Here is an 18313-nt window from a genome sequence, read left to right on the forward strand (position 1 = left end):
TTTGCTTGGCAGACTTCTGGCATTGGTGAACTCGATCCTAGTTTAAATACTCCTCCAACCCTCGCATAAACCTCTCCCCCAGCACAGCAGACCCCCTTCCATTTAGGTGCAAACCATCTCTAGCACATAGGCTGCACCCCAATGAAAAGTAAGCCCAGTGCTCTAGAAACCCAAATCCTTCCCTCTTACACCAGGTCTTTGGTCATGCATTGAGTTCTCTAATCTTCCCCTGTCTTTCCTGAGTTGCACATGACACAGGTAATATTTCAGAGAATATCTCCTTGGAGGTCCTTCCCTTCAACTTGCAACCTAGTTCTTTAAATTGATTCTTAAAGCGGAGTTCTACTCACGCTATCAAAAAAAAAAAGTCAGCAGTTACAAAAACTGTAGCTGCTGACTTTTAAAAAACACACACTCACCTTTCCCTCTGTCCCGCGATGTGTCTCCTGCAGCCCGTTTTACCGGCCGTATTCTCTCCCTGGTCGCTGGCATCTTCAGTGTGGGCACCCGACTGTGACAGCTTGCGGCTTCACAGCCGGGTACCCACTGCGCATGTGCGAGTAGCGCTGTGCTTTCTGAATGGTCCTGTAGTCTTCTGGGACCTGTCACATGTCCCAAAAGACTACGGGGAGGATGGAAGGGAGGACACCTTCCACTTCCGATCACTTAGGCAATCAGAGCGAAAGTGGGAGCGGATACCTGTCAAATTTGGGTACCCGCTCCCCCCCCGCCCCCCAAAAGTGCCAATCCTTAATAGGGAGCGGGGGACCAGTCTTTAAAGCGGAACTTCCCTTTTTGGATGGAGCTCCTCTTTAAGGAACCTCCACCTTCCATGTATTTTGTCAATGGTTCCAATATGGACCAAGACAGCTGGGTCATGCCCAGCCCCTCCCAGTAATTTATCAGCCTGGTACACCACATGCCGAACCCTGGCACCGGAGAGACGGCAAACCATTCGGTTTAGGCGATCCTGGTGACAAATTATTCTATCAGTCCTTCTGATTATAGAATCCCCTACTACCACCAGCTGTCTAGGCCTTCCTGCACTACCCTCACCACCCCTCCCAGTTGGTCTGCCCTCCCGGCTGTTAGGGATAGCGGTGACATCCAGGGCTGCCACCCCTGAGATTGCCACCCCCACATCTTCACCCAACTTGTCAAATCTGTTTGGGTGCACAAACCCTGGGCCAGCCTTCCTTTTCTGTGAGCCCCTACCACTCCCTCTTGTTACAGTAGCTCATCTTCCTACCTAATAATCCTGATTAGACCCTCCACATCAGTCCCATTAGCTACCTGCTCATAGAGAATTAGACCCCTTTCAAGGCTGTCGGTTCTGCTCAGTGTTGTAACTTGCTCCTCCAGATCTCTAACGTGAGTTTCCAGAAGGGCAACCCGTTCATATCTGTCGCAGCAGTATCCATTTTATTTTTTAAATAAATGCACATCTTTTTAGATATAAAAAAAAAAGTGCAGTCATTATTTTCTCAGTCTCTTATTTTCGCGCAGCTTGTAAGACATTGCACCCAAGATCAGCAGATCGCAGGTGCAATGTCAGGATCCTGCAGACACTTAGTACAGTTCTGTGCCTGTATCTTGTATGAGCAGGTAGTTACTGAATAGGAGGAAGAATCTATGAACTACGAGAGCGCTCACCAGAGCCCTCATAGTTAATTGAGAACTACAAGCACTCAGCAGTTGTAGTAAAGGTGTTTTGCAAGTATGCATATCAAGCTTTAGTTATTTGTTTCTGTGCTGGGCAGGGGACGAGAGCAGTTTTGTTGGAGAAAAGCAGATCTTCAGGAATAAAATGCATATATCGTGTTCACAGGCACACCCATTGAAGTGTCTGGGACCAAAAATGAACTTTTTAGAGTGTAGGTCGACTAAGCGTAGTAGTGTGAACAGGTGTAGTTAGATATGGGAGTCTCAATGTTGAGCGTAGTCAGGCCTAGGCAAACTAGCAGAAAAAAATCTTCAAATGTGACTAAGTGCTTAAGGCTATGTTCACATCTAAGCATAGCAACGCATCACTTTTTGGTGTGCCAGCCCATTGACTTGAATCTCTTTGGTACTCAAAATTGTGTGAAAAAGCATCAAAAAAGCTTGACACTGAGCCAAGCGTGTTTGCTCGGAAAACGCACTATTGCTACCCACAATGGGGTGCAGTTAGGAAACAATGGCACCACAAGCGTGATGTACATTTTTTTGGGCGGTTTTGTTATTAAACCCAATAGTTAATATTTCTATTATACAGCCACACATATACAGTGCATTATACAGGCATGTGAACGTTCTGATCGAGTCGGCCTGTCCATTTTTCAGGCAGACCCGATTGGAACCTCCTTTCTCTATGTAGCGGCAGGTGTACCCGCCTACATCCAATCTGATCTGCTGAAAACAGACTGATGGGGATCTGTTCCCTTTCCGGCCAGCAGATTGGATGGCAGTCAGGTGTAAATGAACAGGTGGTCTGTCTACAATAGACTGTCCATTGAGGAGAGCGGGCTTTGTTAGCTCTGCATAAGCTGAGAAGACATGGACCTGTCATCCGCCTGCTGAGCAGTGATCAGTGGCCAGATCCCTTGCTTGGCAAATGGATCAAAGCCGGAGTCCACCTCATGTAAAAGGACCCTAACGTTGTATTGATTCTTCTTGTTTCCGTTCTGCACAGGATGATATTTTTGCAGTAGCTGCTATCAGCTACAGTGTTTCTAAGGAGCCACCAGAGCATGCACACTTTTCTCCCGAAGGACTACACAGATTTGTACAGCAGAAATACTCTGTGATTTTTCTCGTGCATGCAAAGTGGTGTTCTGGAATCCTGGAACTCTGCTTTTAAAAGCATGGGTGTAAATAGGCCCTAAAGCCAGAGGATCAGTATAACAGCCAGGCAATTGGCAATTTCTGAGGATCAGTAAATCCAGCTGGTCTATGCTTCTTCCTTGACTGGTCTTTAAACAGATCACTTTCTTGCACTTGCTCTGACGTTTCCCAAAAGGTGTTGTGTGGAGCACTATGGAATCATTCCGATTGATGGCAGATGCTTAATGTAGAGACATTAAACATTTTATTTCATTTATTTTTAACTAACTCCCGTTGCCTCAGAAAGCTTTAATCACTGGTTACATGTTGCCATGGTGGCTGCTGGTAATAGTTTCATAAGTAAAAGTACAGAGAAAAAAAAATTAACCACCATCTCAAAAGCAACATAATTTCACTGCAGCTGTTGAACATTAAATTAAATTAATCATTAAACATTAATATCCCCAATTACAGTGTGTGTCCTTATGTTATGCTTCCTAGTCCCCCTTTTTTTTTTTTTTTTTTTTACGTTTTCATCTTTGTATCACTGCTTAGTGCACTCCACATATATATATATATATATATATATATATATAAAAAAAAAAAAAAGCTTGCACATCATGTCACTTCTGCAGCTGTTTAGCTCTTGTCTGTCAAATATAGCACATTATACAGTTTATACAGAATGTTACAGGTTTTCCTGAGGCTGCCGTTGGGCACCTACCTTAAGCTGGATCTTCACACACCTAATCCACCTCCTTTACAGCTCTATCACCTGACTGAGGATATTCCTTCATTTCTCTGGTGTAGATTATTGCAGCTTTTAGACCACAGTCAGCATGAAATGGTGCATGAAATCCTGGCCTTATGGTGCAGGTGGAAGGCAAAGGCACACATCCAGCTCTACTGCGGCTGCCCCATTGCGGATGCCTGTTAAACTCTAAGAGCAGCTAAATGGGGCTGGACGGTGCACTGAGTGGTACTAAAGTTTAGGGCAGCATGCACCCAGGGACGAATGCTTGGAACGTAGACTGCTTGCACTCCAGGGTCATACTGCCCAAACCAGTAGTACCACTCAGTGCAGCTTTCAGTCTCTCATAGAGTTAACCAGGGTTCCAGCAGAAAAGCTGGATGGTGTGCCTTCCAACCACACCTAAATGCCGGGGTCTCTTGCAACTGGGCTAAACGCCCTGTGTGCATGAGGCATTAAATCTCAGTGCAGGTCAGAAGACTATCTGGATATTTATAGGTTCCTGCAGGTCACACTGTACACAGATAGCTGTTGATGGCTGTCAAAGTCATGTGGGGATCTGACATTAAGGCCCATATAAAGTTCAGAATTCTTAAACCCTTCTGTTGCCATGGATGTACAGCGTATGGAGACACAGAACCATTTCCAGCTGACCAGGTCAGTACATCGTACGTATAGTGGGGAAAAAAAGTATTTAGTCAGCCACCAATTGTGCAAGTTCTCCCACTTAAAAAGATGAGAGAGGCCTGTAATTGGCATCATAGGTAGACCTCAACTATGAGAGACAAAATGAGAAAAAAAATCCAGACAATCACATTGGCTGATTTGGAAAGAATTTATTTGCAAATTATGGTGGAAAATAAGTATTTGGTCACCTACAAACAAGCAAGATTTCTGGCTCACACAGATCTGTACCTTCTTCTTTAAGAGGCTCCTCTGTCTTGCACTCATTACCTGTATCAATGGTACCTGTTTGAGGTTGTGGACAGGTGTCTTTTATACTGATAACAAGTTCAAACAGTCACACTCCAAACTCCACTATGGTGAAGACCTAAGAGCTGTCGAAGGACACCAGAAACAAAATTGTAGACCTGCACCAGGCTGGGAAGACTGAATCTGCAATAGGCAAGCAGCTTGGTGTGAACAAATCAACTGTGGGAGCAATAATTAGAAAATGGAAGACATACAAGACCACTGATAATCTCCCTCGATCTGGGGCTCCACGCAAGATCTCACCCCGTGGGGTCAAAATGATCACAAGAACGGTGAGCAAAAATCCCAGGACCACACGGGGGGACCTAGTGAATGACCTGCAGAGAGCTGGGACCAACGTAACAAAGGCTACCATCAATAACACTACGCTGCCAGGGACTCAGATCCTGCAGTGCCAGACGTGTCCCCCTGCTTAAGCCAGTACATGTCCGGGCCCATCTGAGGTTTGCTAGAGAGCATTTGGATGATCCAGAAGAGGATTGGGAGAATGTCATATGCTCAGATGAAACCAAAATAGAACTGTTTGGTAAAAACACAACTCATCATGTTTGGAGGAGAGAGAATGCTGAGTTGCATCCAAAGAACACCATACCTACTGTGAAGCATGGGGGTGGCAACATCATGCTTTGGGGCTGTTTCTCCGCAAAGGGACCAGAACGACTGATCCATGTACAGGACAGAATAAATGGGGCCATGTATCGTGAGACTTTGAGTGCAAACCTCCTTCCATCAGCAAGGGCATTGAAGATGAAACGTGGCTGGGTCTTCCAACATGACAATGATCCCAAACATACCACCCGGGCAACGAAGGAGTGGCTTTGTAAGAAGCATTTCAAGGTCCTGGAGTGGCCTAGCCAGTCTCCAGATCTCAACCCCATAGAAAACCTTTGGAGGGAGTTGAAAGTCCGTGTTGCCCAGCGACAGCCCCAAAACATCAGTGCTCTAGAGGAGATCTGCATGGAGTAATGGGCCAACATACCAGCAACAGTGTGTGCCAACCTTGTGATGACTTACAGGAAACCGTTTGACCTCTGTCATTGCCAACAAAGGATATATAACAAAGTATTGAGATGAACTTTTGATATTGACCAAATACTTATTTTCCACCATAACACTGTTCAACAGGTAAAAAGTTTTGGGCATAAAATTAGCTAATCTTACATAATTTTGGGGTGCTGAAAACGAAAATGACCCTAAAAAAATGTTGATTGGCTCTAGTTTCCATGATATATTCACCCATCTAATGACGTAAGTCATTCAAAATTATGATGCAACTTCAGCTGCATATTGCGCAATTGATACTGGTGACCAATAGAAAATTGCATGTATACTGAGATGATGCAATATTAGCCTTTAATTGCATCACTTCACTGCATAAAAGCTGCAGTATCTGTAGCTGATTGTAGTTCGACAGCGTCTTTACATTTCGTTTTATGCTTATATAGGCTACTCAGTAATGCCTCGAACTTGTGTGAATAAAGCAGATAATTTCTGCTATATCTGCGGTGAAATAACTTTTATCTCACAATAAAGGAGGATAACAGGAATGATTAAGAAAGCCTACAACTTGTATTTTGGCTGCAAAATAGGAGACCAGGACAAGAGCTGGGCACCACATATATGCTGCAATTCTTGTGGGACGGCACTGGAGCAATGGTTGAATGGAAAAAAGGCATCTATGCCTTTCGCTGTTACTTTTGTATGGTGCCTCCAATTGTAAAAGGGCTAAATAAGAAGAAAAAGTTATCTGTGCACTATCCAAATATTCCATCGGCAATACGTCCAGTTCCTCATGGAGAGGGGCTACCAATTCCTAAAGCACCAGAATCCTTCGTGGTTGAGTCAAGTGAGGAAGAACCTGAAGCGTGTAGTCACGTGCAGTTGTAAGAGATAGCCCTTTCCTCGAATACAAGAGAAAAGCCAAGAGAAGCAAAACCGACACAAACTGAAGACAAAACTAGTGAGAATCCTAAGTATTAAAATGATTCAACTTAGCTTATGGCTATAATTTTTCTTGGTAATCCTATGCAATATATTATGCCATTTAGGCTTTGTTATGTAGTCAATATCACTTGCTTTATATTTGTGGAAAGACATCTATCTATATAATTATTGTGCATTATGTAGTCATTACGCCTATAGTAGAAAACTTTCCGTTTACAGAAAAACTAGAGCCAATTGACAAATTTCATTGTTATATTTGAACTCAGAATGTGAAATTCATTAAGAAATGGATCCTTTTGTTTCCAAAACTGGCAAAAAATAAAAATTTGTTGAACAGTATAATTTGCAAATAATTTCTTTCCAAATCAGCCAATGTGATTGTCTGGATTTTTTTTCTCATTTTGTCTCTCATAGTTGAGGTCTACCTATGATGCCAATTACAGGCCTCTCTCATCTTTTTAACCTTCCTCTTGTGTTAGTTTCCTCTTACCATCTCTTATGTTAACGGGTCGGTTTTGACCCGTGTCTTAAATCAGTTGTAAAATACACTAAAAACAATTATCTATCATCCAATTTGTTTCTCATCTCTTGGTTACGTTGTTAGGATTCCTTATCCATGAAAATATTGGTTTTAAAATTTTTGGTGTGGGCCCCTGGGCCTTTTATTTGTCAGTATACCCCTCGATTTCAATTAAAAAACAATGTAAAATGAACCTCAAGAGAATCATATAAATAAATAAAAGGTTTTTATGTCACCTGACTATTACTGAGGGGATTTAGAACTCATCTCTGAAATAAATTTGTTTTGTTTTATTTTTTCATTTTAATATTATTAACTATAGTAACATCTATGGTGTTACGGGTCAATTTCGACCCATATATATAAGTACTTCAAAAAGGCAAAAAAGTCTCTCTTTTTTTCAGCAATAGAACTTTAGTACAAACACAAAATGAAAAACAGAACAAATATATATATATATATATATATATATATATATACATATAACATAGATATAACAAAATATAGATTTGCAAGGTCAAACAAACCGCAACCAATCAAGCAAATCAAACCAATAGAAATCAATTCCTTGTTCCAACACTAATAAAAAACAAAATCAGAGTAAAAGTCTGTGTGCAAGAACATGTATGTGTGTGTGTGTTTAGATGCATGTGTGGCAAAAAGTGACACTTTTAGTGTGTTCTTTGCACAGATATTTGTTGCAGCTGAAGCACAGTACATTTGTCTTTCTGTCCTTACTGCTTGGGCAGACCTGACACCTCTTTCTTTTAGAATCAGGTGGCCTGTGTGGGGTTGTGGCTGTTGTGGATGATGTTGAGGCAGGGCTGGCTGAGGAGGATGCTGGCGTGGACAAAGTGCTAGGTGACCTCTGCAGCTGTCTGACCAAGACTGCAGCATCTGGGTCTCGGGGCACCGGTTCCCTTCGCACAATGTGTGGCTTGACAAGGAAATTTCCCAGCTCCTCAAACATTCTCCGCTTGTTTTTTTTGGTTGAGTTCCATCCTTGGTGGATGTGGGTCCACAACACAAATGCATTATATGCAGACACATCAAGGATGTTGTAAAACACAACCATTGGCCATCTCCTGGTCATTTGCTGGCAAATGTAGGTGGCAGTCAGCTTGTCCAGGTTGTCCACTCCTCCTTTGTTTTTGTTATAGTCAAGGATAATTGTGGGATTTTTGTCACTTCCTGATGACACAGCTGCATCTTTGTGAAGAGTAGACATAAGTATAACATTCCGTTTTTTTTTTTTGGACAATGAGACAACAGTGGTGGTGTCAAACTTTGTGGACAGTGCAGCCCTGTCCTTCACCTGTAAGATTTCAGCAGGCAGCTCAGGTTTATTTTTCTTCACTGTGCCCGCCATGGTAAGTTTCCTCCTGAGAAGTTCTTGTCCAAGGTCATAGCTGGTAAAAAAATTGTCACAAGTGATATTGTGACCCTGCAGTCCAGTAGTCATATCGAGGACCACGTGTTTTCCTTGGTTTTTCTCAGGGATGCCACTTGCAGCTTTGCCTGTGTAAATCTGTAGATTCCAGGCATAGCTGGTTTTTGCATCACAGGCTGCCCAGATTTTTATGCCGTACTTCCCTGACTTACTGGGTATGTATTGCCGGAAGGTGTATTTTCCTCGGAAAGGGACAAGACGTTCATCCACTGTCACCTCTGGCCCAGGGTTGAACATCAGTGAAAGGAGCTGCACCCATCTCTCCCAGACATCCCTGATGAGGGCATGTTTTGTTTTTGTGCAGGTATACTGGAAAACAAGGCAAAATGAGAATCCCCTAAAGCTCACATGATTGGGAGAGGAGCTGGCTGTCAGTGTGCTGGTTGACAGTGAACTTATGATTTCAGTTTTGGCTCTAATTATTGCTTTATAATCTTATTTTTATAACTGGGTCGAAACCGACCCTAACAACACAAAGGTCATAATTTCAACTTGAGCATTTTAGAATTTAGTGAAAACTATTTTTTTTTTTATTTTGTTGAAATAGAGGTTCCTGACAAAGTCATAAAGTTTTGATGCAATAAACAAATTTATATGGTTATTTTATGCATTTAAAACCTAAAAACGGGTTGGTGCCGACCCTAACACAAGACGAAGGTTAGGTGGGGGAACTTGCACAATTGGTGGCTGACTAAATACTTTTTTGCCCCACTGTACATGCATGGCATTCCTCATTCTGCTATAAGCTCATGATCAGTGAAAATGTGTCTTGTTTACCAGTCCCTTCCTTTCTTGAATGAGCAGAGTGACTGATTGTGTTTACTATCCTTCAGTTTGTGAATGAACAGGGAGCATCTGTACAGAGTGCCTCTTGGTCATTCATCTGCAACGCAGCTGAGGCGCAGAGAAAGAGACTGAGGACTCTGTCTTTAGTCCCTTTCCTTGTCTCAAAAAAGACATCAGGGGTCTGTTTAGACCCTTGATATCTCACCAAACCCCGACAGGGAGATTTAAAAAAAAAAAAAAAAAAGAACATTGTAAAGAAATAATATACATATAGAGAATTGTGTAAGTTTATGTTTGTGTGTGTTTGTGTGTGTGTGTGTGCTAATGATTTTAGTGTATTTATAGTGAAAATATTGATTTGATAAATATCTGCGCAGCTATTTCGGGACCTTAATAATCATTAGTGCTTTCTTTTTATTCTACTGCTCCTATGCATTCAGAAAATGTATGGTTTGAGGGGTCTTTTACAAACTCTGAAAGTTGTAAGTAAAAAAGAAAAAAAAAAAGAGAGAAAACAACCTCCAAATTTTTAAATTAAGTTGCTTATTTACAGTTTTGCGTACTTTCAGTTTTCACAGGTTTGCAAAAAAGTACAATTTTAAAATTTACAAATCTTCATTATTAACTTGATACAGTCTTAGCTTTTATACTTAGTAGGAATTTTGTAAGTTATGTTGTTTGTGTCCACAAATGATTTTTATTATTGATGAGTGCATTCTTAGTGAAAATCGGTGATTTGAGATTGCGCAACTATTGTGGGGCCAAAATAAAATCAGTAGTGCTTTTATTTTATTGTACAGGTCACATGCTTTAAAAAAAAAATGTATGGTTTAGGGGGTCCTAAAAATATTGTGAAAGCCGTAAGTGAAAAAATACTATATAGACCCTGTAACATCCAGATTTTTAGAGCAATTGTAGTTCTTTACAGTTTTTTTTTCTTTTGGGGGGGGGGGGGGGTTCTGCATCTTTTTTTAAAATTTTTTTTTTTTTTTTTTCCCTCACCATTTTCCCCAAAAAAAAGGAATAGTTTAAAATTTACAAAACCATTAATCATTTATTGACTCAATACGGCTTTATATTTTTATATTTAGTAGGAATTTAGCAGTTCTGTTTGTGTCCTCTAATGTTGATCTTAGTGTATTTTTACCAAAAATATTATTTTGATAAACATGCACGAACATCATGGGGGCCTAAAAAAAAAATCAGTAGCATCTTTTTTTTATTCTCCTGGTTCTATGCTTTTCAAATGTATGGCTTGAGGAGTATTTTACAAACACTGAAAGCTGAAAAATATTAAAATTTAAAAACAAAAAAACAAATTGGCCACCTGAGTTTAAAAGTAGAGTGCAGGGCCTTGCAGTAAAAGGGTTAATGGATTCTAAACCTAATTAAGTTGTTGCATGTAACTTCCATTGAGCTTACAGGCTGAATGTACAATCTTACTTTGTGATTTTTTTTTTTTTTTTTTTCTTTTTTTTCTATCATACAGTAAATATTACTATAATGGCAGTGGTGAATAGGGCGCAGTACTTGTCTGTGCCCTGTGGCAAATGCTACTTTACCTGAAATGAACTGATCAAGGTGTAAATACAGAATGATAAACTATAATTAATCTGATCCAAAGCAGTTTATTGCTGCCCTATCAGTGATTCACTTCTCTTCGTAGACTGTAGTGACATTTTATAGCATCTCCATTTTCCATGATAACCCCGACTGTGTTTAAACTTCTTAATTCTAGAAGGAATTCAACATCTATATTAATCCAGCTGCATGTGGACTGATCTTGAAACAGATTGTCATCCACATTGACACCCACATCTAACAGCAAAGGAGGCCCGTATGGCCCTTAAGACAATAGAAGTGGTCATATGAAGACTACACAAACACTGAAGATCTTGTATTTCTCAACTTCCAATCTGGGAGCTCATTCAACCTTATATCCGTCAGTCGTAAAAGTTCTTTGAGAAGATCATAGGTGAAGCTCATCTAACACAACCTTTCACTGCAAATAATTGTCCCATGTCTGGGTACATTTTTTACTGTCATTGCCTTCTAAAAGGCTAACAAGATACAGTATGGGCCCTTGAACACGGTACTGATGTTTGAGCATCTGCTTTTTTTAAACATAATTTCAGGTGTTTGTTTTGCACGTGTTTGCACGCAAATGCACAAATTTGCACGCACAATGTATTCTTAGGGAAAATTCATTAATATTTATGCTCATATGTGCATATTCGTACACACTTGCATGCATGTGGCGTAAATTACCATATTTTTCACTCCATAAGACTCACCTGTACATAAGACGCACCTAGGTTTTAGAGGAGGAAAATAAGAAAAAAAAAATATTCTGAACCAATGGACTGCGGACACAGTACAGGAGATGACCAGAGACTGGGGACACAGTACAGGAGATGACCAGAGACTGCGGACACAGTACAGGAGATGACCAGAGACTGCGGACACAGTACAGAAGATGACCAGAGACTGCGGACACAGTACAGGAGATGACCAGAGACTGCGGACACAATACAGAAGATGACCAGAGACTGCGGACACAGTACAGGAGATGACCAGAGACTGCGGACACAGTACAGAAAATGACCAGAGACTGCGGACACAGTACAGGAGATGAGCAGAGACTGCGGTCACAGTACAGGAGATGAGCAGAGACTGCGGACACAGTACAGGAGATGAGCAGAGACTGCGGACACAGTACAGGAGATGAGCAGAGACTGCGGACACAGTACAGGAGATGAGCAGAGACTGCGGACACAGTACAGGAGATGAGCAGAGACTGCGGACACAGTACAGGAGATGAGCAGAGACTGCGGACACAGTACAGGAGATGAGCAGAGACTGCGGACACAGTACAGGAGATGAGCAGAGACTGCGGACACAGTACAGGAGATGAGCAGAGACTGCGGACACAGTACAGGGGATGAGCAGAGACTGCGGACACAGTACAGGTGATGAGCAGAGACTGCGGACACAGTACAGGTGATGAGCAGAGACTGCGGACACAGTACAGGTGATGAGCAGAGACTGCGGACACAGTACAGGTGATGAGCAGAGACTGCGGACACAGTACAGGTGATGAGCAGAGCCTGGGGACCTTTGGGGAGCGGAGGGGGGAAGCGGGTACCTGGATTTGACAGGTACACGCTCCCACTTCCGCAAAGTTGTCCTTCCCCCTCCCTCCCCGCAGTCTTCTGGAACACGTGACAGGCCCCAGAAGACTACAGGGCCATTCACAAAGTGCAGCACCTCTCGCACATGTGCAGTGGGCACCCGGCTGTGAAGCCGCAAGCTGCAGACCTCCAGCGGTCCTACCTGTTCCTCAGTCCAGCGGTGTCCTCACCGTCTTCTCTCCCCGGCGCTGGCATATTTAGTGTGGGCACCTGGCTGTGAAGCCGCAAGCTGTCACAGCTGGGTGCCCACACTAAAGATGCCGGCGCCTGGGAGAGAAGACAGTGAGGACACCGCTGGACTGAGGATCAGGTAGGACCGCTGGAGGTCTGCAGGTTCTGCTGCACAGCTGAGCGGCCGGCCCGGTATTCTAACACGGCGGCGACAACGGGGAGAATACTGGGCCGGCCGCTCCATATTCGCTCCATAAGACGCACATACCTTTTCCCCCATTTTGGGGGGGGGGGGGGGGGGAGTATGTCTTATGGAGCGAAAGATATGGTACTGGCCAAAAATGCAGATTTTCCTTTTTATTATTATTTATTTAATTAACTGAGGAATATGCGGCGCTTGTTTGCATGCTTGTGTGCAAAGGCACATTCTAAATAACTGGCTACATTTTAACTCTATGGAGAAAAAAAACCAAAGCACTCTCTACTGAGCTTTTTCAAGCTGCATTGTACAAGAGGCCTATGGGTCCTGTGATCAACAGGGCTGTTTAAACCACATAAAAGCACAAAGCAAAAGGGCTAAAAATACAGCAAAATTCATGTAGCCTGTGTACTGTCTAAGAAAGGGTGATCTTTGTAAGATTGGCCATAAAGTTATACATACAGTGGCAACTCCGTGCATTTAGTCATGTAGATATGGTGAAGACAACTTGCTAACGTTATAAACCGAGCATCAGAATGGGGAAGAAAGGGGATTTTAAGTGACTTTGTGCATGGCATGGTTGTTGGTGCCAGACGGGCTGGTCTGAGTATTTAAAAAATGGGATTTTCAAACACAACCATCTCTAGGGTTTACAGCAAATGGTACGTAAAAGAGAAAATATCCAGCGAGCGGCAATTGTGTGGACAAAAATGCCTTTTTGAGGTCAGAGGAGAATGGGCAGACTGGTTGCTGTGACATTCAGATGGCAGGGTCAGAATTTGGCGTAAACAACACGAAAGCATGGATCCATCCTCCCTTGTATCACCGGTTCAGGCTGATAGTGGTGGTGTAATGGTGTGGGGGATATTTTCTTGGCACTAGCAAGGTGCACCTAATAACGTGTTCAGTGAGTGTATATAGGTAGCCAAAGAAGGATTTTTCTTTTTTCCAGTAAACCTTGACCTTTTGGTAGCCTTTTGAAAGCGTTTTTATTGTTTCACCTGCACAACCCTGGCAAAACCCTGTTTTTATGTACCCATGGTGTTTAGGTACATCTCTTGTCATTTAAAGCAGTGTCAAACCCAAAAGCAAACCTTTATTATATTGCAGCTTACCATCCTAGATGTGATGTCTGCATTCATTTTCTTTTTGAGGCTTTTCCTTATATTTTCATTTTCAACAAGTCTGTTTTTCAAAAGAACAAGCTCTCCAGCAGAATGTCTTTTACTGAGATGAGACAAACCATTTACCAGTGACGGGTGCTTACAGTAATCTGCTTTTTATTTATGTAAAATCTTTATCCCAAGAGAAATACTGTTTGCTGTAACTGCTTACAACATGGGTGTCAAACTGGCAGCCCTCCAGCTGTTGCCAAACTACAAATCCCATGAGGCATTGCAAGATTGACAGTTACAAGCATGACTCCCAAAGGCAGAGGCATGATGGGACTTGTAGTTTCGCAACAGCTGGAGGTCTGCCAGTTTGACACCACTGGCTTATAAAGTGTTAGCTGGAGTTTGTCTTCAGCTTGTTAGTGTATTTAAATATGCTAGTACATATAACACTCCCCTCCCTCTGACTAACACTGCTGTCCAAAGGTGCCCCCTTTGCTCATTCATCTAGAGTGGGGGCACTCTAATACAGGGAGTGTGTTATTGGCCAGATCACCAGGTGAAAACCGAGCAAAAAAGCCGACAAAAAAAGAAAACTAATGCAGCCTCCACATCTAGGATTGGTAAACTGCAATATATTATATTTTTGTTTTTGCATTTTGATACTGCTTTAATGAAGATGTATTTCCATTGGTAGAAAAAAAGAATAAAATATTTGCTCTGGAAGATACTACCAATAAAGCGTATTTTAAACCAGAAACAAAAATATTGCATTTAGATGAGGTGACTGCATCGTCTCCGTAGACTGCTCTCCTTATTTGGACTACAAACACCTTCCCCCATTTCTCTTCTTAATTGCATAAGAAGGGGTAGACTGCTCTCCTTATTTGGACTACAAACACCTTCCCCCATTTCTCTTAATTGGATTTAATTGCATAGGAAGGGGTAGACTGCTCTCCTTATTTGGACTACAAACACCTTCCCCCATTTCTCTTCTTAATTGCATAAGAAGGGGTAGACTGCTCTCCTTATTTGGACTACAAACACCTTCCCCCATTTCTCTTAATTGGATTTAATTGCTTAAGAAGAAGTAGACTGCTCTCCTTATTTGGAATACAAACACCTTCCCCCCATTTCTCTTCTTAATTGCATAGGAAGGGGAGGTTTGGAGTACACAGAAAATAGCTGGGAAATCTGATAACCTTTTGAGATCTTAATTCAGTACACAGGATTTCTATCAGGAATAACTGGTGTTTTTCTACATTTAGCCTAAAAATTAGTCACGTTTTAGTGATAAGGCTCCATGCACACTAGCATGTGGTTTTTTTTTTTTTTTTTTTTTAAGCTCAAAAAGTGCTGAATAAACACGCTGGTAATAGCATTTTTTAGTAGCCGTTTAGGAGCGTTAGCGTTTTTATTAGCTTTTTTTTCCCTACACGTACCGTAAAAAAAAAGCTGTAGCATTTTAGTAGAGCTTTAGTAGTGTTCAGTATTTAAATTTTTTTTCTGCTGGCAAAACTCTCCCTATATATATATATTTATTTATTTTTTTCTGCTCCTAGAAGCTGAAGCTTGAAAAACGCTTCTAGCCTACAGTAGTGTGCATGGACACATAGGATAACACTGTTTGCTTCCAGGGGCAGAAACAAAACGCTCATAACTCATATGGTGTGCATGGAGTCTAGAATCATAACGCAATCTCATTCAGCTCTGATGCCATATGCTTCCTCATAGTTAAACTTTGTTGGGTTCTTTTCAGGTGCATGCCAAATTCCGCTATCCTTTCTATTATGAAATGTGTTGGTATGTCCTGGAGAGATATGTTTGCACTTTAACCAACCGCTGTTACCTTAACAAGGAGTATCAGAAGGAATCCATGCTATTTGGTAAGTACATTGTTGTGGCTGGAATTCTAATGTGCTTTATTAACTTGATAAATAACTGCTTTACAATTTCATCTACTTTACCGAACTTCTATTATTCAATTGAACCTGATTGACTGACTGGAGTAAAATTTGTTTACACAGTTGTATTCTTATTTTATGTATATAATTATTTTTATTATAATTTTTTTTTTTTTTAGATCATATGTTTGCAGTTACATCATATGAATTTACAGAATACAAAGTTCACATTTGGATTAAATATCATGGCCTTTAAAGTGTCACTAAAGACAGATTATTTTTTTTAAATGAAATCACATGTTATACTCACCTGTTGTCTGCAAAGGTATCGCACAGAGTGGCCCAATCCTCCCTTTCTTGGGTCCCCTGCTGACGATCCTGGTCCCTCCTCTTCTTTGTGGGTCCATAAGGGATACATGCTGCGTGCTCGCTCCTGACCTGTATATATACGGAGCCGCGCTCCATAGACACACATAGCGGGATTTAGCCCAACCCACCCACTTCCTCTTCATTGCATTTGATTGACAGCAGCAAGAGCCAATGGCTCCTGCTGCTGTTCAAATCCCTATGTGAAGAGGAAGCGAGGGGAGAAGATATGCAGCTGTGCACAACACTGATCTCTTCTCCCCTCTCTTCTCCTTCACACAGGGAAACTAAAAACTTTTTTTAACCTTAATGAGAGCAGTGCATTACGGCAGAGGTCCCCAAACTTTCTAAACAAAGGGCTGGTTTACTGTACTTTAGTTTTTATGGGGGCCAGAATGTGGCCAGTGGGAGAAGAAATTGTCTTGTCAGTAAAAGTAAACAAGGCCCCTTAATTGGTGTCAGTGGGAGGTATAGTGTTCCATCATTGGTGTCAATGGGAGGAATAGTGCTCCATTGGTGTCAGTGGGAGGATTAGTGTTCCATCACTGGTGTCAGTGGGAGGAATGGTGCTCCATCATTGGTCTCAGTGGGAGGAATAGTGCGCCATCATTGGTGTCAGTAGGAGGTATAGTGTTCCATCATTGCTGTCAGTGGGAGGAATAGTGCTCCATTGGTGTCAGTGGGAGGATTAGTGTTCCATCACTGGTGTCAGTGGGAGGATTAGCGCTCCATCATTGCTGTCAGTGGGAGGAATAGTGCTCCATCATTGGTGTCAGTGGGAGGAATAGTGCTCCATCATTGGTGTCAGTGGGAGGAATGGTGCTCCATCATTGGTGTCAGTGGGAGGAATAGTGCGCCATCATTGGTGTCAGTGGGAGGAATAGTGTGCCATCATTGGTGTCAGTGGGAGGAAGAGTGTGCCATCATTGGTGTCAGTGGGAGGAATAGTGTGCCATCATTGGTGTCAGTGGGAGGAATAGTGTGCCATCATTGGTGTCAGTGGGCGGAATAGTGTGCCATCATTGGTGTCAGTGGGCGGAATAGTGTGCCATCATTGGTGTCAGTGGGCGGAATAGTGTGCCATCATTGGTGTCAGTGGGCGGAATAGTGTGCCATCATTGGTGTCAGTGGGCGAAATAGTGTGCCATCATTGGTGTCAGTGGGAGGAATAGTGTGCCATCATTGGTGTCAGTGGGAGGAAGAGTGTTCCATCATTGGTGTCCGTGGGAGGCATAGTACCCCATCGTTTATGTCAGTGGGGGGAATAGTGCCTTGTATCAGAGGAGAGAATAATGCCCCAAGGGCCGTATAGAGGTAACCAAAGGCCCCTGGGCCACAGTTTGGAGACCACTGCATTAAGGTAAAAAAAACTATTTTAGGTTTAGGATCACTTTAAGGATATAACAATACAGTGTGGACATAATCTCCCTAATCAAATAGAGAACATCAGAGGTGGAAAATAGGTAATAGAAAACTTAAAATTTTTTTGGAAACATTTATACTCTGTACCCATGTTTATGATTGCACCACCGTATACATGAGTACAGCAGAACACTGCCATTCATGTTACTGACAGACTGTTCACTGCACCTGGGCTTCTTGTGTGGGGGATCTATAATGGGCATGTACAGGGGTACAGTGTATAAACATTTGCAAAAAAATTGAACGTTTTCTATTACCTGTTTTCCACCTCTAATGTTCTCTATTTGTGCAAGAGCTCCAGTACTGCATCTGTGCATCAATAAAAACAATTATAAACCGTAAATGAATTTGCAATATGAAAATGGAACAGGGGCTGAACAATGTGTATATCTTGAGATGATGTATAGATCCCAGACAACCTGACAATCGGTATACCTGAGAAAAAAATAAAAGAACAGCTATTTCAGCCTTTCTCTTTTGGTGGGCAATGGAACTGCATCTTTACTAACTCCTTGAAGTTCCTGCTGTCTCAGATTAGAACGCGGGGGGGTCAACAACCAGTAGTTAGTGGCCAGGTGACTTGTAGATTGTGGTTTGGGCTTGCTGACCCACCATCCCAGAGCATCAAACAGAAAGCATTGCAGAGGGACTATTTGTAAAGTTGGAGCTGTAGTAGGGATCAGGAGCCGCAAAAGCCGATGC

The 18313-nt window shown here is 42.2% G+C and overlaps 1 protein-coding gene across 4 annotated transcripts in view; it reads left to right on the top strand.

The window, feature by feature from the left end:
* KDM2B (lysine demethylase 2B) overlaps positions 1–18313 on the top strand; it is a 189440-nt gene that overhangs the window by 88657 nt on the left and 82470 nt on the right. For all 4 annotated transcript variants that reach the window (XM_089676473.1, XM_089676478.1, XM_089676486.1 and 1 more), the window contains one exon: positions 15679–15805. In XM_089676473.1, the coding sequence (XP_089532599.1) occupies positions 15679–15805 (127 nt within the window). The remainder of the gene's footprint in view (positions 1–15678; positions 15806–18313) is intronic.

The sequence above is a fragment of the Staurois parvus genome, unplaced genomic scaffold (assembly GCF_062004578.1).
Source record: "Staurois parvus isolate SC_StPar_1 unplaced genomic scaffold, SC_StPar_1.0 ptg000014l, whole genome shotgun sequence".
Taxonomy (NCBI): Eukaryota; Metazoa; Chordata; class Amphibia; order Anura; family Ranidae; genus Staurois; species Staurois parvus.